A 21557-nucleotide genomic window follows, 5' to 3' on the forward strand; every position below is an offset into this window, starting at 1 on the left:
GGAGGAAGAGGGTGGGTTAAATGTGGGTGAAGACACACTGTGCTCAAATGATTTACTGTTTTATCTACAGCACTGAAATATCCAGTGGGCATAATTCTTCTCATGATATAGAAATGATGGCTCTTCGTTCTTGTTACAACACCATCCTACACGTTGTGTTGGAGATAAATTATGGGTGTCTGAAAATCTGTAGCACTACAAGATCCAAAGTATGTTTTACATCAAAGCCAGATCTCTTGAAGAGCCTTTCATAGCCCCATCAGGAGTGGGATGAAGAATGTCCACCCCTGTAGATCAAAGCATCTGCACGGTTTGATGCAAAAGCTCCGCTTCGCCTTCCATATATCATCAATCGGTAGATTTCACAAGTTAATGTGAAACTCCATTAGAGTTGGCAGTCATTAGTATGCTAATTAAATTTTGCTTGTCTAACTACCATTATGGGAGCTTAGAGACTCTAAATATGGAGACACTCCTTCAAGTTCTTTTGCATGCCTCTCAAATGGGAGAGGACTGGGAAGGAGTCATTCATAACTATGTAGTTAATGTTCTTTTATTCCATTGCTTTTAATAACTTCGTAGCTGAAACAAACTGAATATTTTTTTTTTCTTGGATTGTTCTCTTTAAACATGACAGTAATGAGATTGGAAAAGATGTGTTGATGAATGGAAAATAGTCTTATGTTAACTCAGAGTCTCTTTATTTCAGCATAATTCTGTATATTTGTATGTATAGTTGTGATTATCACCAGTTTAATTAATGTGATGGCACAGCCTATGACGGAGCTCCAGAGATCAGTTCTGTATTTTATTAATTCTGGTGTGATCACTTCAGCTAAAAATGTGACACCAAGAGCATGTGCTCGTGGAGCTCATCTCGTGGCAAACTGTTGCGGCGAGGAATCTGTTACTTATGTAATTGCTGTTGCTTCTCCCTGAAGGGAGTGGTTATTGAATCGCAGCGCCCCTGACACATACGGGATGCACGTATGAGTCAGGGGCATTTTCTCTCAGTTTCTCGACAGTCTGGGGCTCTCAGAGCCCACGGTACAAAATACGACTAAATAACCCAGCCGACTCTCCCTCCCTCTTTCCCACCCGATATCTCCCATGGATGTGCAGTGGGGTTTGTAATAGATGCTCCTGATGCCTCTATCTCTTCCTGTGTTCACCCCTCTATCAGCCTCCTGCAGCCCCTGCCTGCCTTTATCTTCAGTGGCAGGGCAGTGTTAGCTTTTGTTTCCAGACTGTTTTGTTGTTTAAACTCTGAGATCAGTGCTGGGATGAAAAAAATTAAAAAGCCGGAATATGAATGCTCTCTACAAACATGACGCACACCGCACCCAGAGGATACAGCTATTTATGCAGCTTTGAGATTGATTGTCACCCCTGAATATGCTCTTGGATTTCTTCCTGGATCCATCTGTTGACTTGTCAACATAGCCTCCCTTCCTCCCTCGTCTTGGTCTCTTGTGGCTATTATGCCATCACCTGGCAAATCACTGATGTCTGATTCCCTTTGACACCATGGGCCCCTTGATGTGTTTATCCAGCTGACATTTGTGCAGTAACAGAGACCTTTTGTCGTTCTGTTATTGTCATTCTGCACAGGGCAGGTCTGAGTGTCTGGTGTTTGTTTGTCCACCTGGCTGAAGGGAACAAACGCTCAAAGAATAAAGAGTCTCACTTTCCCTCTTTCTTTCTCTCTCTCGCTTTCTCACTCCCTCTCTTTATCTCTTTCTTTCGGCGTACAATTATGTCTCGGTCTCTGAGCACCTCGAGGCTGTTTGCAAAACACAAAATAAATCTAAACTGACTAAACCATGCTAGCAGGGCAGCTGTGACAATGACCATTTCTGAAAGTCTTAAATCATTTTTCATTCATTCATTCATTCATTCATTCATTCATTCATTCATTCATCCATTCATTCATTCATTCATTCATTCTGTCTTTCTTTCTTTCAAGGAAAGTCTGAGCTAAAGAGCTGAAGTATTAGAAGACACGGAGGGCAAAAATAGCTTTGCGACTCGGCTGTGTTGAGGGTGCTCTATCTTCAGCACAGCGCTAAAGCTCATTTGTGCTACCTAGAGAAATGGCTTCGCTCCTCATGTCGGATTACCGACGATCAGTCATTTCCTATCCGAGAGCACATCACTGGTGCAGCTCCAAACAGTCTTATTTCCACTCCTGTTTTGTAACCCGTCTAACCCGGCTGGTAAGTGAGATCGGGTCCATATAGTCCATGTTCTTATTTTAGTTTTCCTCAGTATACAGACATTCCAGAATATTCTCACAATCTCTCAATAACTAAAGACTAGACATTATTGTCTTAACAGTCATGCGAAAGCTCACTGCGCTATTGGCATACATAACATCCTCCTTTGCAGAAGTTACTGTATACAAAACAAATGGAAGGAAGGGCATCTTTTGATGTATTTTCTAGTCAATCGTGATGCCATAAGCCCCTGCTGTAGAGATGGTCTGACAGCAGGAGACATTCTAAATGCCATGTATGTCAGTATCACAGAGGCCCTTGGGAGAGCTTGTCTCAGAAATGACCCCTGAAATATTGAGATATTGAGTGTTTTTGACAGCACCTTGGTAAACTGGAGTAGATCAGGGAATACAAGAATAAACATATACATATATATATATATATATATATATATATATATATATATTATACACTGTATATATATATATTTATATATAAATGCCTTTTTTTACACCAAAACATTGCAGGATTTAGTGAAATCAAAGGTCTCACATTTTCCAGAGTGGTCGCATTTAGAAGGCTCATCACAGCTTATGTGCCACGTCTGTGGAGACTGTTATGCATTTTCTGTAGCCACCCCAACACACAAGGCTCGGGATCAAAGCGAGAGAGGAGACATGCAGACTCAAAACATCTGTTACATATTCAAGCCAGTGATACATTATTTAAAATTATGCTCGCCTGAATTTTGAATGTGCCTGTGTGAGCAAACATCTCTCAGGCAGGAAATAGATGCCCCTGGAATGTAACTTTTTACTCACAGTATAGACAAATCACTTAAGCGATGCTGTCAGGTTGTACAGGATTTCACTCATGTTACTAAAAAGCTTCAATTTGTCTGCAATCTTAAAAAACATGCAGCCTGATTTGAGCAAATTCCTAAATTGGTGTGTTTACAGGTAACAGTGGGTTAGGTAATGTATTAGCAGTGATTTAAAAAGTCTGTAAGGTTCCTTGTTACAAATGAACAAATAGAAGTATCTAGTCATTGTCAAAACTAAAACTGCAATCAAAGTATCCATACATGACCTTAACCCACTGTAAATCTGGCAATGAAACTATATTGTAACGTAGTCCACTGGTTATGGGAGATGATGTGTTGCTTTTGGTAGAGAGGCTGTTGTCCTGTTGTCAGAGTCTCCATTTTTGGCTAAAAATGAGCTGGTCTCTATACGTTTCCACAAATCGGTTCATTCTTTCATGTTCATTCTGACATTATTGATGAAGATCTAACACTGGGCACCTCTTCATGTGCTCTATGATGGGCATAGATGTATATTTAGTATGGTCCTCTATATCGCTATGCATATCATTTCACATCAAACAGATGGACAGCCTGTGTTCTCTCCATCTACTTTTCCCCTCACCCGCCCCCCACCCAAACTGTCTCACCATCCCCATCGCTTGGAACATTGCGAGCCGGCAGCTGCTGTCCTGTATTGATCACCGTGCAGATCTCTCTCTCATACTAAGAGATAATGAGGAGGACATTGACCTCTGATTCGCCACTCGGAATGGACGTCTTTGTGAGGGACTCCATAACGATCTGCTCACTTTCATTGAGGGGCAGTTATATACTGAGATTAGCCTGAGAGAGGGAGAGAGGCCGCAGGCCACAAGAGTGATATTTGGACTGTCGAGCACCAAAGGCTCAGGCCACCAAAATGACATTTAGACCATTGAATATGGAATGCGGTGCAGACACATTCATCATTTTTTTTTTCCTCCTAGACCAAATAATAGCTGTTCGCTCCATGTCTCTGACATTCACAGTGCGTACTCAAATGGGCACTCATCTTGTGTGATCGATATGAGGCTCGTAGAGAGTTTCTTCTTTTATTGGGGGGGGGTTAAGCTTGACTAAAGAATCGCCTTCTCACTGAGTTGTATCTCTCTTTGTGTGGGTAAGGGGCTCTTTTGTTCGTTCCTAGACAGAGGAGTGTCGATATCTTCGACACTTTTGTCATATTGCACTTGTGTGTGTGTGTGTGTCTTCATAAACAATGTAATTTCTTCTTCTTCTTCCTCTTCTTCTTCTTCTTCTTCTTCCTCTTCTTCCACGTCTCTCTGTGTACCTGAGGCTTAATTCCTCTCCATCGATTCCAGGAGCAGAGAGGGAGGCAGCTACGGTCTAGTGGAAAAAAACGCTGGGCGGTGCACACATCACTTCCCCACCCCACACACACACACACACACACACACACACACACACACCACCACCACTACCACCTCCCCTGGCGCCCCCACCCCACCCCCTGGTTGCTGCCTTGCTCTGTTTATGGTCCTGTGGTCTTGGAGCAAACCTGGAATTTTCGATCTGTCAGTTTGACCTTAATCCTACATGTCCCTCCGCTGCTGCCCTTGGCAAAAGGGAGATTGCAGGGCTCATAGCAGGCAGCAGCCTCTATAATGTATTAGCTTAGCAGTAACATGCTGTGTACAGTAAACAGCACACTTGCAAGACACAGTCCCCATCCAATGCTAATAACCAAGGATTTTTTTCCCGTTCGATGATCAAACAATCAATGGCCTGCCTCACGTCAAAGTTTAATTTAGGTGTGATTGCTTTGTTTCGACATTCCCTGGTGAGTTTATTCTTCTCATGTGGTAAAGCCGGGAATGAAGGTCAGGAGTACGTACTTATTGGGTTTCATCATGAGAAAATATTGGACCGAACTGCTCACAGAGGCTCTGTAAAAATCCCATTTGGGCTTGTAGGTTGGAAAGAGTTTGGTGTGTGTTTTTTGCTTGGAAACGTTGCGTCTTTGCTCAGCCAGTTACCTGCAGGGTTCACAGGTAGCTGCGGGATGATGCCAGGGCATGTCAGCTCCCATCATGCATTAGTGAGAAGAGTACCACTCAGTAACCGCACTGCAAGCCTCACCTCTAACACACACACAAACAAACACTCACACTCTCACACACACACACACACACACACACACACACACACACACACACACACACACACACACACACATTACACTCACACAAACAAACACACACACACACACACACTGCTTTCACACACACACACAAGCACACACACACAAACAAGCTGACATACACACATGCACACATGCATACATATACACACACGCACACACACACACACTCACAGACACACACAAACAAACAAACACACACACACACTCGCACAAACACATTGGTAATGCATGCATCTGTCACTGGCAGTCATGAGGGAGCTGTGATGTGTCCCTCTCAGGCAGTGAGTGTAAGGCAGGGGAAACACAAGGAGACAAGGTGGGGGGAAGGGAAGAGTGGGGAAGACCATGGGGAGGAGGAAGAGGGGAAGCAAGAGCAGGGAGGGTTCATCCCTCTGAGGTATTTTAAGTCCATTATTGGCCTTCCTGGGCAGAGCAGGGTGGCGGCCTTCTCCACCCCTAGCTGTCATCCAAACCCGCACGGAGAACGTCCGTCAAGGACCATTTTCTCTCACCTTTAGAACCGCCTAGATAACTCTCAGGCACAGTTTATTCTCACAAGTGTGTGCATGATTATCTGTGATCTCAGGCTCCTACTGTCATGGTAATTGCTTTTTGAATATGAATTCAAAATATGACCGTTAAGCCCTAGATATTTGAAAGCACACATTACAAATGTAACACATTATGCCAGACCTCCAGCTGTTCTTCTGCAGCATTTGATGCTAAAGCAAGTACAACATGCCACTCAAGCTGTGTAAAGTGTACTGTTGAATATTAGTGTGTAATCATCACAATGTAAGCACTTTGATGGACAGAGACTGCCGAATGTTGAAGTCGTCGAATTTAACGGTTGAAATGTGTCAAATGCAGAGCGATTACTAGCCGTGAAGAGTCTGAGTGGGGTTGTGCCAGGATATCCCTGTACATCCTCGAATGCCTCTTCTCCAATCAGAAATTAGTAAATCATTCAACCGGATCGAAGTGTTGTATAATTTTAATAATGTTTTATAATGGAATGTTTATTCCAAAGGCATCCAGTCTCTCCCTCAGCACCATTTATGTCTGGAAGCTCTCTTGACTCAGGGTTTTGTTTTTGTGTCCCCCTTTCAGATTCCCGTTATGACGGGCGCCTTCTTCGACTCGTCACCAAACGATGACTACAGCACAGACCACTCACTCTTCAACTCGTCGGCAAGCGTCCACGCCGCCTCCATGGCAACCCACAACCAGCCCGAGGAACAGCAGCCCATGTCACGCGATGCCATCTGGCTCTGGATCGCCATAACCGCCACCATCGGCAACATCGTGGTGGTCGGCGTGGTATACGCCTTCACCTTCTGAGGCCTGGACTGAGGATGGCCGGACGGTTGGTATTGGACTGGGCATGGGTGAAGGAGAGGAGAAGCCAGTGGCAGAGGAATTAGCTGCACAGATAGTGGATGTGGAAACCCAATGAAGGCACTTTTCTCCATCCTCTATGTTTTTTTTTTTTATTTGTTGTGTATTTCATCTGACCACAACACAAATCACAAGGGTTTTTTTATCACAAAAAAAGATTTTGAAGCAAACGTTTTGGAAGTGATGTAGAAGACTCAAAAGGGACTGGACATCCTAACCTAAACTCCAGTGAGTTGGTCTCAAAACCTGAAAGAACACAACTGGACAAAAACTACTGCCAAAGGTTTTAGGCTGTTTAGCATCTTTAAAGTCTTACTTTCCCCTTTTGTTAGCCGAGAAACATGCTATAATAAGCTTTAAATGTACTCAGTGTTGGTTTTTAGAACTTACCAAGTGCAGTCCTGTACAGCCAACTATAAATTATTGTCGCCGTCTATTGTACAGATGTACACACACATGTAAACACTGCCTGAACAGTGGTGGCTCTTGGTGTAGGTAACATAGACACATTCCTAGGTTGGCAACAGTCATGGTGGGGGTGGGGGTGGGGGTTGGGGGTGGGGGGGGTCACAGATTTCTAATGCTGAAGGACCAAATGAGCCAGAACCACCACTGTAAGTTACCCCAGCACCCTGCTGACACACACACTCACGGGTGAACCCAGTTCTGCCTTTGAAGAGACTGAGAACTCTTTGTGAGGGTTGTCATTGTGAGGGTAGGGTGGTGTGTAAAGGGGACGGTATGGCTCAATAACGAGTCATTTTCTCTCTTAGCCTTGATTGCTGACTAGACAATCTGTTCCCTTCAGAAGTAATTATTATCCCATTCTAGTTTTCGATATCAACTTTTGCCACTTTGCTTGTTCTGAAATGACGACAGGCATAATCTAATTTGATCGCAGCTACTGAGAGAATTTCAATTCCCAGACAGTCTGGCCTGCCACGGCCCTATGTATGGCTAATAAATACTGCATCTAATTGGTAAAGGCTGTGAAGGCAGATTCATTTCGATGCTGTCTCAAATCACAGTGATAATCTGTCTGCTTTCACACACAAAAAAGAAGAAGGTCTTCTGGAGACTGCCGAAATTAATAACAAGAAGTCAGTTTGACTTGCACTGTGAGTTACGATATAGCTGTGCAGAAAGAAATGAGTAAGAAGTTTAAAAAAAAATCTCCTCATTGTATTTGGCCAACTCTGTAGCTTAACAAAACGAGAGCCTGCCTGCTTTTAATGAGCTCCGGATAAGAGGCTGCCGTTGCCATGGCGACCCGACCATGCTGTTCCCCTTCCTCCAAAACGCAGAGTGTTTGGCATCCTTTTGCTGCTCCTTCTTCTCCGAAACACACCACATAACTTGAATACTGGCAAACTTCCCCACACCAAGATATGATAGAGTGCTCTTATTTGCAGTGTAGCGACAACAAACCTCTTCACTTGCACAGTACAGACAGTCCTAACTCTCTTCTACTCGGCTATGGCTCATGATTCAACTGACGAGTTATACTCTGTGCCCAGAACAATGCAGCAGCTATACTACCAGTATAGACTGACACCTTTGACCTTTCTTGGAACACCCACCCACCCATTTGCCTGGCAGTAGCCTCAGTGAAAGCATTAGGGTGAGATGTGTTGTTGTTATTGGAGATGGAGGGGTTGGGGGTTGTTGGGTACTGAAGTGTCTGTAAATCTCAAACACTCCCTCATCCATGCTGCTGGAGAGGTCACGCTGAGCTTGCTAACAAAACCATCAGCCGTTAGCGACAACGCATAGCCAATTGCCCCAGCCCCCAACGCTCGTCTCTTTGACCGTCACTTAACGATCCATTTCTGGATAGCAAAAACCCATCTTTTGTCTGTCTTAATTTACGAGGCAATCCTTTCACACACACACACATCTGCCGCCTGTTTTCCTACCAGGGTGGTTTTAAATCGATCCTAATTGATTGGCCATATTTTTTCCCTCCCTCTTGTGACAGACGACTCACGGGGATGGAGGTTAAGATTTCTTAATTCTGTTGCACTGCATTTGATTTACACAAAGTGGCAGAGAAAGGGAAAGCAACACATAAACCATTTAAGGGTGACTTTAAGACTGCAAGGTCATTTGATGGCATCCCCTGTGTGTTTACACCTGAGATTCTGACATGTTCTCTGAACACTGATGTTGTAAATTTGGCCTCCCCTGTGCATAAAAGCCTGGCAGGCTGTATTAGCGTTGATAAATTCATGGGTGTGTCAAGCCATCAGTGTGTTACTGTTGCTCAGCCAAATCTACAGCATCATTCACGTGTCTTTTCGGAGATTTACACAGTAAACTGCAATGGTATCTGCTTAGAAACTGTGCAGATTTATATTTATGTATATATATATATTTTGCGTAGGCTCTTCATATCCTGAACAGAGAGCTTCTCTATATTGATGTGAGTGAATAGTCTAGACAAGGAATTCCACTGTCTACGTGTGGTCGCATTGCACCTCACTTGTAAAACAATATGTTCTCCTTTTTTGCTTTCTTTTTGTACAAATATATTAAAAATGTCATCATTAAATGTCACAGGTCTTTATGTTGTCATTTGGTGACAGCACTCAAGACAAGTTGAACCTGCTGTGTGAAGTAGAGGATGCCCTAACAATGGTGTACCAATTTCATTGTCCAAGCTGAGGATTATTTCCTCTTTCTCACACATACACACACAGACAGGGAGGGGGGGGAATAGCAATCAAGCAATCTGTCTCAGTTCCCCCTTCTCTCTCTGGATAGCAGTAAATAACATGATGGACACATCATCTCCAGTGGTTGTAGTAAATAGATGTATCAACGTATTCCTTTGGCTGAGGCCTCCAATATAACTTACATACTGTGAAGTGATAAATAAATAAATAAAAATAAAATAAATCTAGCCAAATGGCCAAGCAAGGAGAAAACATGGAGTAAAGTAAAGTGCGATAACAACCATGCCTCCGTGTCATTGAACTGAGGTACTTGATAGCTGAGAAGAGACTGACTGACGGAAGTGTTGAAGAGGAGTGAAGCTACGTGGAAAGAGCTGGATGGTTCTGAATTAATCAAGGGGTTTTAGAGTATAGGGGTGACATATCATGAATGGAAGCAGCTTTTTGTCCTGACAGAAGAGCAGGCAAAGTGCTTGTTGTCACAACGTAGCCCGCATCGTGAGAAGCACCGTCTAGACTGAAATCTGCTGTCGGGAGTAGGGCGTGCTAGCAAGTAGGCTAAAACCCACAGGCGCTAACGTCTATTGCTAGCATTTCACCTAGCTTGTCAGGCCAGTGAGACTCTCCGTACCCGCTGGCTTCTGTTACCACAGCCCATCTCACGCCTGTCTTCAGTTTTCCTTCATTTGTTGCTCACAGCGTGGTGGTGTGACACGGAGAGGTCTGACTGAGATCCCTGTGCCCCCTCCTCCAACCTTCTCCCTCCGACGCCTCCTGCATCAGTGCTCACCCACTCAACCAGGCATCCTCTGCCAGTCGGCGGCTGCTGCTACTGCTGCTGCTGCTGCCCAAGCTGAAAAGACAAGACCAAACTCCCCAGGGACTCCCCCATCGTTCACAGACACTGCATATGCAGACAAACTCACAAATACACACATACAGACAAAGCAACACTCACAAACATTCACACTCAGAACAGCCTCCATGGTCTAGTTGTTTCTTTGTCTGCAAACCCCCTGTTGCCCGACCTCAGCAGCACATGTCACCCACATCACACCTCATCTGACTGGAGAGGCTAACCCAGGGCACCCATGCTAATTCTTCACTGACAGGGCCCAGCTTACCAGCGCTGGCATGCCCAGAGAGAGAGAGAGAGTGTGAGAGAAAGAGAGAGTGTGAGAGAGAGAGAAAGAGTGAGAGAGAGAGAGAGAGAGAGACTACCTGCCAGAGACAGAGGCCCCCTCCATGGATCTGTCAAATGCAGACTCCCTCAGAAGCCTGTTAACAAGCATTTAGACTGGACTGGCAGAGAGCTCTGCCATTGGGATTCATTTGTTCAAACAAGGAATTATTCCTACCTGACTTGTTCTCATGATAATGTTGTCTGTGTGCTCAGTGGAATGAGAACCCCCCCCCCCCCCCCCCCTGCTTCTCTCTCCTTTTTCTGAACATAATCTCAACAGGGTGTCTTTTACCAGGAAAAACGGGGGGTATTTTTTCTCACGTTTTCTTCCAGTGAACATCTATTTTGTCTTTGATTTTGTGCCGCGGTGCACAGCTGCTCATGTCACTGCAAATGTGAAAAATGGCTGTGTTCACCTTTTTTTCGGCTGAATGTTTCCCATGTGATTTGTAGCTGTAGTTTCAGTGTGTGTGTGTGTGTGTGTGTGTGTGTGTGTGTGTGTGTGTGTGTGTGTGTGTGTGCTTGCACAAGGTGAGGAGGATGAATGTTCAATCTCGGAATAGGCTCAACACATGTCTGCTGTTCCACTACCGTTCCATCTTGTGCAAAGTGACACTTAACGAAAGAGGTGGTTTATCAACACCCAGAGCTGCCTCTAACCAATCTCTAAAGCGAACTCTTAACATGACAGCATGGCGTGTGATGACTCAGCCTTAATTCTTTATTTCATCCTCTCTTCCCGTTTCCCAGAACCTGTGTGGATGTGCCTGTTTGTTTTCCTCAGGGCTGCCCGGTGAATCCCCTTAGGCGTGATGGATCTGTGCCATTGTGGCTGATCTGCAATTCAAGCAAGGGGGTCAACCAAAGGTAGACTGGATAAACACAGCCTTAACTGTTTCCTCAACTGAGCTATACAGAATTCAGCTTTCTCAAAATAATATATATACATACAGTATGAGAGCATTTTACTTTCTCTTTCTCTTCGTCATTGGTAAGCATATATCTTTTATGTAAGAGATCAAATTAAATTCAAACATTATTATGGAAATAGGCTACCAGTTTTGATGTGGCATAATGGACTTTGCTAATGGGGTTTGTGTCCCTGCTGTGAGCAGTCTAAAATGTCTGTTTTGTTATTCAGATGCAAAGTCAGATGCTCCATTGCACATTAAACTTTAGCTGTGTAATATATCCCCCTCCTGTGACGGTCCACAGAGGCCCGGCTCTTGAGCAGAACCTTAGACAAACCCACAGGTCCTGTGGGTCGGCCCTGCCTGTTGCCATGGCTCCGTTGCCATGGTGAACGTGTGTTTAGCTCTCAAGTCTCTGCTGGCGGTGACATTGGCTGAATAGCATATTTATAGACGCTTGTGCTCGTGAGTCCTTTCGAGAGGCGATCTGCTGGAGACAGGCTGTGGATAGATTCACGCTTCACGCTTCACACAGCTGACTCCCTGGTTTGTCAGCCTGACAATGATAAATCAGACCGGAGAAAGTGTTGCTCTGTTGAGGGGAAAATTTGCACGAGGCTGAAGTTCTTCATTTAACGTGGAGCTCACTTCACAGAAGTTTCGTAATAAGGAACCTAGAAAAGACTGCAACGTTTTTTTTTTTATGGTAATTCATGAATCCCGGTCTGACTTTCTTTTTCTTTTCCTCGCTATCTCATCTCCCTTTATCTCTCTAGGTGTCACCCTGATTCATTAGGGTGTGGGTGCCCTGCTGCTTGAGTGAGGTGAGATTGATGGGTGGAACCTCTGTTCATTACGCTCTGGCAGCAGGGCGGATGGGTGAAATCTGGCTCCAATTAACACACGTCCTGCAACATAGCTTGAGTGATGGATAGCCAACTGTGTGTGACATCAGGTGCCAGGTAAACAAACAGCCCAGGTGGTATTCCCATATGTGGATATATATGCATGCATTTATTTATTCCAGAATACAAAAATATAATACATTAAGATAGATCCACATGATGATAGACATGGAATAAATTACACTCATTATAAAGACAAATTGGATTTGAAAAGTATTGGCAGATGTGAACTTTTAGATATTCTCGGTTTTGCTCTGCACCCAATCTAAACTCACACCCCATTAAGAGACCTCATACCTTGCTGAAGGTTAATGAATCAGGTGATTGCTATCTTTCCCTTAGGCTTATTTTTTTTTAGTTTGTTATCAATATGAGATGTTCACAAAATCTGACCTTCAGGTTTCTTGGCATTTTTCCAAGAACAGTACCAATATACCATCCATCATATACAGCTAGGAATGCTGACCTCATCAGGACATTTACTCGGATGCACTGGATCACTTAAATAAACACTTAAGCAAGTATTTCACTGCAGTTATGTTAGACACAGTTTGAGGTTTCAAGATGACCTACCAGAAGGGGGCGGTATTTTGTCTAATATTAACAGACCACCCAAGATGGAATGCAATGTACTGTGTTTGACGTAATGCTTTTCACCCTGTAGTTAATTACGATAAGAGTTTTTTTAAGGTCTCTATTTCAGACAACCACATTTTGAAATTGTGTTCATTCAGTCACGAATAAGGGGGATGACAGAATTGCCAGGTAGCCATGGCATTTCAAAATCGCATCTCCTCCTCTCTCTGACACACACACACACACACACCCACACACACACTGTCTCTCTCCCTCTCTCTTTTAGGCAAACATGAAGTTTTATGATTATTACTTAGTTTCGCCACGGATCACGAGTCACTAAGAACATTCATGCACAGTTTTGAACTTGTGGCAACTAATATGAAATCCTCAGTAATGTTGCACAACGACACACAGCAACACACACGTGCATATATTAGGTGGCGACACAGGACACACACGCAGGCCGAGGTCACCGTGAATTCGTCTTCTTTATTTTCCCATCCCGGACTGTCCTTCCTCCAGGACCCAGAGCAGTGGGCAGCCTTTTAGGCGTCCGGGGACCAAGTGAAGTGAACCGTCCATCTTGGTCAGGGACGGACAGGAGAGTGTTCTGTTGAATGTTTTTCTGTTGGGGTTCTTAGTGGAGGAAACCCCTTGTGAACACGGGGAGAACATGCAAACTCCACACAGAAAGGCCCGGGAGCACTGAAGGTCTGGGGAGGACCTGCCCCCCAGAGCCAACAGCGCCCCATGCGGGAATCGAACCCAGGACCTTCTTGCTGTGAGGCAAGCACCTGAGCCACCGTGCCACTAGTGTCCACACAAGAGCAAAAACCTAGTTGGAAAATTAGTCAATTAATGTGTCTTATTAGAGGCGCTTATACCTGTAAAAACGAAACAGATTGCTATAAATGGCCTTGCTGTCATGTCCCGGTTCCAGTGGTTCTGATGGCTTAGGAAATAAAACAATAAGCAGATGGTTTGTGTATTTTTTTCTGTCAGTGCACTCTACAAAGAAAATATTTCACAACACATGAGTTATATCACTCTTGAGAGATGGAGTCAAACATTGGTGATATCAGGAAGATATATGGCGGTGATTTGGTGATTTTAAACAAAAATTAATCTCAATGTCCCACACACTGTGTTTGGCTAGTGTCCCCCGCACTACCCTTGATGCACCCACGGTGACAGGAAGCAAGGTTGTGGGAGCGTTTACGGAAAAAACTGACCGCCTGAACGTGTTAATGGCCCGTAATCGCTTACACGATGTCATACGACCCAGTGAGCCCATGGCTTTGAATAGCTCTCCATGTGTCTTATCTGATCGTTTTCGCAGGGACTCTGTCTTGCGCTGTGTAAACATGATATCTCTGAGACGCTGAGATCTGTTGTGGGTGTCTGGCTTTTGCAGAGCAGAGCGGAGCGTTTGCATTCCTTCCGGGGGGATGACACACTGAGGCCAGTGCTGGCTGGGTGCTGCTTGGGCCCATGATGATGCATGCGTGTCACTAGGGCTCCTGTCAGTCTGATGCTTACTGCCTCCGTCTGATGTCTATGAGTGCACCTCCTGGAGAGAGAGAGAGAGAGAGAGAGATATGGAAATAGAGGGATACAGAAACAAAGAGGGAAGGGGGAGAGGGAAAGAGAGAGAAATGGAAATAGAGGGATACAGAAAGTGAGAGAGGGCAGACAAGAGAGTGAGATAGAAAGAGATGAAAAGAGAGAGTGGAATAGAGAAAAAAACATGTCAGAGAAGAGACGAGGTGAAACCATCTATGTGATTCTGTACGTGTCCATGTGTGTGTGTGCGCGAGTGTGTGTGAGCGTGTGTTCATGTGTGTGTGTGTTCCAGTGTGTCTCCAGGTGTGTGTGTGCGAGCATGTGTCCATGTGTGTTTGTGCGTTTGTGCGTGTCCATTTGCGAGTGTGCATGTCCATGTGTGTGTGTGTGAGAGTGTGTGTGTCCATGTGTGTGCGTGAGCGAGTGTGTGTCCATGTGTGTGCAAGTGTGTGTGTGTGTGTGTGTGTGCGAGTGTGTGTGTCCATATGTGTGCGTGTGCGAGTGCAAGTGTGTGTCTGTGTGAACGCATTCAAGCATGTGTGCGTTCCCATGGAGATTGAGGAGAGAAAATCGATCACATCAATGTGCCTCGACCAGTTCATGCGAAACTCAAGGTAGTGGAGCATTAGCCCAGAGTAGGTAGGTTCGCCGCACTCACCTAACTCAAGCCTCTGGGTGGTCGTGACCTCCGCAGCTGAAACACGCCTCCTTGTCAGCACCTGCTGAAAGCTTGCAAGTGAGCACTGTGTCACTCTATCCGCCATCATCAGATAGGTCAGTGTTAAACTTCCTCAAGGGCCCCAAAGTCAATAAAGAGACACTGAATAATACACAAGAATATCCTCTCGCAATAGAAGTTTGGAAGCGGACACAACATCCACTATAGCAGTATTAAAGAAATCAGATGAAGTTTTGTTTAAAATCACCATATCAGGTTTCTCATGAATGATCTAAGACCTGTGTGTAAAATATTTTCTTGGACGAATGCATTGACAGAAAAATGAAATGTTCTATGTGCTCCTATAATTATATAATTGTGCTTGCACTAAGGGGGTTCAGGCTCTGGGCTCTGTAAAGCGCCTTGAGACAATTGTATTGTTATGGCGCTATATAAATAAAATTGAATTGAATTGAATTGAATATTATACTAGAGGGGCAATGCGTTGCTTTACCCACCATCACCAGAGGGGACAGTGTTGACCAGCCACATCGACGTGAAGTCAATAAACGGACACTCAATAGTAAGTTCTCTCAGAACACTCTCAGAATAGAGGTTTGTAAGCAAACACAACCTCCACTAGAACTTGGCAAGACGGATGAAGTGAGATGAATTTTTGTTTAAAATTGCCAGATCATGCCAACAAACTATAGCCTTTGTAGCTATCTTTGGTGCTTGACGCCATGTAACCCCTGTATTGTGAAATGTTTTCTTCTGGATTGGCAGAAAATATTCATACATATGTACTGACCCAATTCAATCAGCTGAAACCAAGACGACACTGGGGGCTTGAGAGGAGCTCTGTGTGGCTTCCCCCCCCCCCCCCCCACACACCCCCCATCACCAGAGTGGTCAGTCAGTGTTAACCAGCCGCAACAGGCCTGACACTCTCAGAATAGATGCTCTCAGAATAGATGCTCTTAGAATAGAACTTTGTAAACATCATCACGTCCATTGAAACTTAGCAGCACTGAAGAACTGAGGAGGCTGTTAAAGGTGCCTGGAACTGAGAAGGCTGTTAAAGGTGCCTGGAACAGAGAAAGCGGCTAAAGGTGCCTCTCTGTCTCTAAATAATTAGATTTAAGGCCATGCTTCGCTCTTTCTCACTCCGCTCGGTTTGGCTCTGAGTGTGGATAGGGACTGGGGGCGGGGGGGTGGGGTTTGATTGCTGGGTCTCCGTGGAGATATCACAACCTCGCTTGTGGTGGGAGGAAGACCTCTTTTGGTCCTGGAGAATGTGCAGGGAGGAAGTCCTGATATGGGCAGAGACGCCCCGCGCAATTTCCATCTCCTGAGCCAATACTGACAATTGCAGGGTTGCGTAAATGTGAGGCAAATTACAGGAATCTATTTTGTTGATTTGCAGTAAACTGATGTATGATTGGGTCAATGAGTCAGGAATAATTTTGGATGGCTGGTATTTAGCTGTACTGACTGAACAACAGAGTACTGCTGTATAGGCCTGCTGTCCACACATTTTGTAGATATAATCTGTAAAGGAAAATAATAATGATGATGACTCTGTAGTATGCCATAGTCATACTACAGTACTTAATCTTCTCTTTAATAAAAATACACTAGTTTTAAACTCAGGTCCTATGTTGTACAAGTTACTTCTGATAATAAAATATCTACACTTGTTTTGTGATGCAATTGAGAGGTATTGACACTTGAACTTAAACACAGATAACAATAATGATTTTATTTATATAGTGCCTCTCTGGCAAGGACCCAAGGCGCTTTACAGAATACATAGAGAAAGTAAGATTACATTTTACAACCAAAGTAAGATTCGTAACCACAAACCTATGAAAACATTAGCAATATAATATAATGTGTAAAATAAATGGATCTGAAAAAAAGTCAGGCAGATATGTGGGATATATGAAATATGTATACATATTTACAATAATACCTACCGCACAGATCTTTGACAATTTATGACTTTGCTATGGTGTAATCAGCAAGGTTTTGAGATTACATAACAGCCAGTGTTTAAACACATTTGCCCATCTCTTTCCAGCCTGCTATTGCTCCAGTGATCTAATGGTCTCTCTCAGAGGAGTGCTCATTCTTTGGTGATCCCCTCACGATAACAAGGTTAATGGGTTCCTGTGAGTTAGCCTGGCTTCTCTCTGGGGGAGCCTTAGAGAGACAGCGAAAGAGACAAAGAGAGAAAGAGAGAGAGAGGGAGAGAAGGAGAGAGAAGAAGAGAGATAGAGAGAGAGGTAGAGGGAGAGTGAGAGAGGAAGAGAGAGAGGGGGGGGGGGGGGGGCGAGATATGAGTCCAAGTCAGGCTGATTCAAACTCACTCTCTGGAGGGAAAGGTAATAGTTGTTATCTGGCGAAGAAATACAGGCTCAATTAAACTTGCCTGAAAAGTTTGGTGGACAACAAATATGATTTCAGTACAACTACGACAGCCATGATGCTGCACAGCTCATTGTGTTGCACATATCTGCACTTCACTACAACTACAGTCATGAGCTTTCCTTATAATATATTCTTTATATTTGAACTTGTCTATCTGTATAGGCCTAATGGTAAATTCTGGTTTACGTAAACTTTATCTTTATGTCACGTACAGTTGAAATAAGCATTCCACTGCTTGTCGTGCTCTGTGTGGTTGTGTGTGACCACAATTTAGTACACTAAGATTGCTACATTTGACCCATGGAGTCCTTGGAGATGGTCTTCCTCTCTCTCTCTCTCTCTCTCTCTCTTTCTCTCTCTCTCTCTCTCTCTCTCTCTCGCTCTCTCTCTCTCTCAGGCGCCTTTCTCTCTGACTGACATACCCTGACCTGCCATTCTCCCCTCTTCAAGAGAATTTTTCTACAACTAAATCCTTAAAAGAAACCCTATTGCTATACCTGTTTCTTTCATTTTATTGACCTACATATCACCATGAGATTGTATACGTAGCAGATTAAGAGACACAATTTGATTGGTTTCAATGGGTGTTGTGCATTCATCTTCACTCTTACACATTTGACCCAGCAGACCCAGCACTTAGAAGGTACTCAGCATGTTGGTCATAACATGGTGGAATGTCTGGGTCTTCTTCCGCTTTGGTGAACGAAGCACCTGAGGATTAAGCAAGATGCCTCCTGTCATGTAAGCTAGAAATCATATGGCTATCTGAAGCGCAGAGCATTACAATGACCCCACCTACCCGACTAAGTGAATCATTCATTAAATTATGGCATGAGAGATTTGTGTTGCCTGATTACTAGCATGCTCTCACCTCCAAGCTGAGCTGATGGGCTGTGAGCGGTCGCTGTCTCTGCTGCATTCCAGTCCTGTCCAGACACTTCAGTCAGTATTCAGGGTACAGTGAGCTGTCCAAAGCTGTGCAGTGATTAACCTTACTCTCCAACCCTGTCAGACATGTGCTAGCCAAAGATGCTAACACCCATTCTAGCACACCCTCTTGCCGTGCCCAAGGCTGTGAAATGCTTTTTTTCTTAACTTTTCATACCAGTTTAGATCCAGCAAGACCTGAAGTGGTGGCATAACATCCTCATAGAATGAATGTTATTTACTGGTTGAAGCCATGGCATTCAATCATGGAAAACAAACAGTACATATACCTGGGTAAAGTGTAAGAATATTCATCACAGCCACAAAGGCTTTAGATTCTCCTATACTATTAGATTGCATGAAGAGGCTTACTCTAGGAGCTCACACATAACCTCATCAGGGACTGAGCTAAGCTGCAGTTTATGTAACCTGTGTTGTGAGAACAGTCTTACACTTTTCCCTGCAGGCTTGGGAATGGGAAGTGGGCATGTTAGCCAGGATGCTAAAACCTGTGTTCGCCAACATTAGTTGCTAGGGCAACTTTTAAGGCAGTGGGGAATAAGGTTTACACACTGCACAGTTCTGCGCTCTCTGGCATCTGTTATATTTATACCAACCAATTCCAGGCCATGTTCTGGAACACACTTCACCAAATAGCCTAAACATCAGATGTGCCTTTCCAATGTTATTTTCCCTTGCATTTAGCTCTCCAGGACTCTGGGAGTTATCATTTGGAAGAATCTAGTAGTGTAATTGGTCTTTTTTAGCTTAAACAATTACTGCTCAGCTAATGCAAAGTGTGAGGACAGCAAAACTAGCAGTTCTTCACTTTTATGAGGCTACATTAAGCGCCATTATGGTTTTATGTTGAGGTACTTCACTTTGTTTCATTTTACTGACTGAATCTTAGGGGTAAATTAAGCTAACAGTTGTGAGTTGATTTGTGTTCATATTATATTATTATTATTATATTTCGTGTTATTTACACATGCAAAGAGCATATTTATGCTATCACCATTATCCTGCCAAGAATTAGATACAAGAATACTGCCCATTTGTCTTCACTGCATGCCTCTATTGAGACATCTTGTTGGCAGGCAAAAATGAGTCTAGCCTGGGCGGTCGATATTAAACTTTGCGCAACAGACGGGCTTTTGAACAAGCAGGGCTCTGTCGTTGCCATGGAGACCCCCTCCCCCCAAGCCCCAGTGTCTGCATTCCTTATTTGTCCAAGAAGTTTCAGATGAGGAATATTTCCACAGGCTCACATATTTATATGAGCCGGTCACAGGTGTGAGCATTCATTGTGATGAGGTTTACAAATCTAAGAAGTGTGTTGTGATTAGCCAGAAACACTCAAAAGAGGCTTAGGCCAATTTGGCTGCGCTCCTCTGCTTCAGGAGGTCGGACTGAGCTCCATCCAATGTCACGTTGATCAAAATATTGGCCTGCAGTGAGTCATGATTCAGGGACACATTACTATACAATGCTTGGGATTCTGCCCCTGTTACATAAGAACAACTCACATCTGACCACACATCTAAATGTACACACCTCCCAGATACCTAGTCTGGATGAAGCAAACTCTACATTCATCAGCAAACCAAGCAGACTGGTTGAGAAATAGCCCTGTGTGACAATAAGGGAAACATCCTTTGTAAGTTCAGAGGTCTGTAGCTGTCTAACCCGGTAATCAAGAACCTGGATTTTCATCAAACAGCCTTCCTCTCCACAGTTCCTTCTGAAACTCCTCACAGATTCCTCAAATGGTTTCCTGTGAAAAAAGCCTTCCACAATCTGGAAATTATATTGAGCCATTTGTCTCATGATGGGAGTTTGTGTTTTTCATTTTGCAGATTATGTTTATTTTTCTGCCCTGCTAAGAGATAAAGATGGATGCCTTGAGAGAGCAGCTAAGAGAGCCACAGGTGGCACCTCTCAACTCAAAGAGAGCAACAGTGCTATTGCCCTATGGGTACAGGAGCGAGGGGCAACAGTGCTATTGCCCTATGGGTACATTTTCATTGTTACTTGGTTAACAGAGAAGCTTGGAGGCCTATTTTGGCATACATACAGACTAAACATATGGGACCAAAAGCATTATAGAGACATGTCTGTGTTGAATAGTGCTAGAATGGAAAAAAAATTCAGTCCTTGCTGTCCTTGCATCGCAAGCGAAATGTCTTCCATCTTTCAACAGGGATGTCTCTCCAAATTTCAAAACATCCTGCCAGTCACGGCCCAGGCTAATTTCCTGTCTCCAAACAGAGCTCACTTTCCATCTCAGATTCATTATTCTTAAAATGAGCCAAAAGCACACAAAAAAGGTTTAGAGAGCGGGCCCAGGGGCTGACAACTTGAGTCTGAATGGAAACTATCAAGCTCATGTAATGTTTACGGAGAGGCCATGACAAACACATTTCACAGTGGCCTTTACAAGATTACCAAAGACTGTATTGAATCAAAGGTACAGGCTCCAGGCCACACATTTTGTGAGGGGTAGAGATTTACTGTTCGCTTATCAGATCCTACCATACATGGCTTTTTTCCTCACAAATGGTCAAAAGAAACAAACCATTTCTTGACACTCACTGTTCCCCATCTAAGTTAGCCAAACTGGTCAGGGTTTTGTCAGTCCTGGCAAAACAATGTGAAAGATTAAGAAGAAGTTTCTGCTTCTGTGCTTGACAGTCTTAGATCTGTCTAGTTCTTAACCAAGAAATTCATTGTGTTCACATCACCTGGCAAAATGAGAGAATATGTTTATTTTGTGCATTCATTAGCTTGCCTGACTACACAGTCACCGCAGTAGCTGCTACCGTTGGGGATTCAATCAACCCTTTTCTACTACGGTTGTTATATTTACCATTGAAAGTTTCCAGAGCATTGACGGTGATTCAACTTTTTCACTGGATCGACTTCATAGGTGTCCCATTAGAGAGAATGAATGGCCCTACTGCGAGATCAAATGAGGATTTTCCGATCATCTCTTGGATGAGTACCTTGGAGGGAATCTCTGTGGTGTCTGTTGTGTCACCCTCGGTGTGATAACTGCCTAGTCACTGCAGTGTAAACCAGCGGCAGTGATTCACGGAACAACA

General features: G+C 44.0%; 1 protein-coding gene across 1 annotated transcript in view; it reads left to right on the forward strand.

The window, feature by feature from the left end:
• The window catches only part of LOC105892943 (uncharacterized protein C14orf132), a 20290-nt gene extending 11112 nt beyond the window's left edge, over positions 1–9178 (forward strand). The window contains exon 2 of the mRNA XM_031581981.2: positions 6335–9178. Coding sequence (XP_031437841.1) covers positions 6335–6565 — 231 coding nt within the window. The 3' untranslated portion in view covers positions 6566–9178. The remainder of the gene's footprint in view (positions 1–6334) is intronic.
• The last annotated feature ends 12379 nt before the right edge of the window (positions 9179–21557 follow it).

Source organism: Clupea harengus, chromosome 15, assembly GCF_900700415.2.
Source record: "Clupea harengus chromosome 15, Ch_v2.0.2, whole genome shotgun sequence".
Lineage (NCBI taxonomy): Eukaryota > Metazoa > Chordata > Actinopteri > Clupeiformes > Clupeidae > Clupea > Clupea harengus.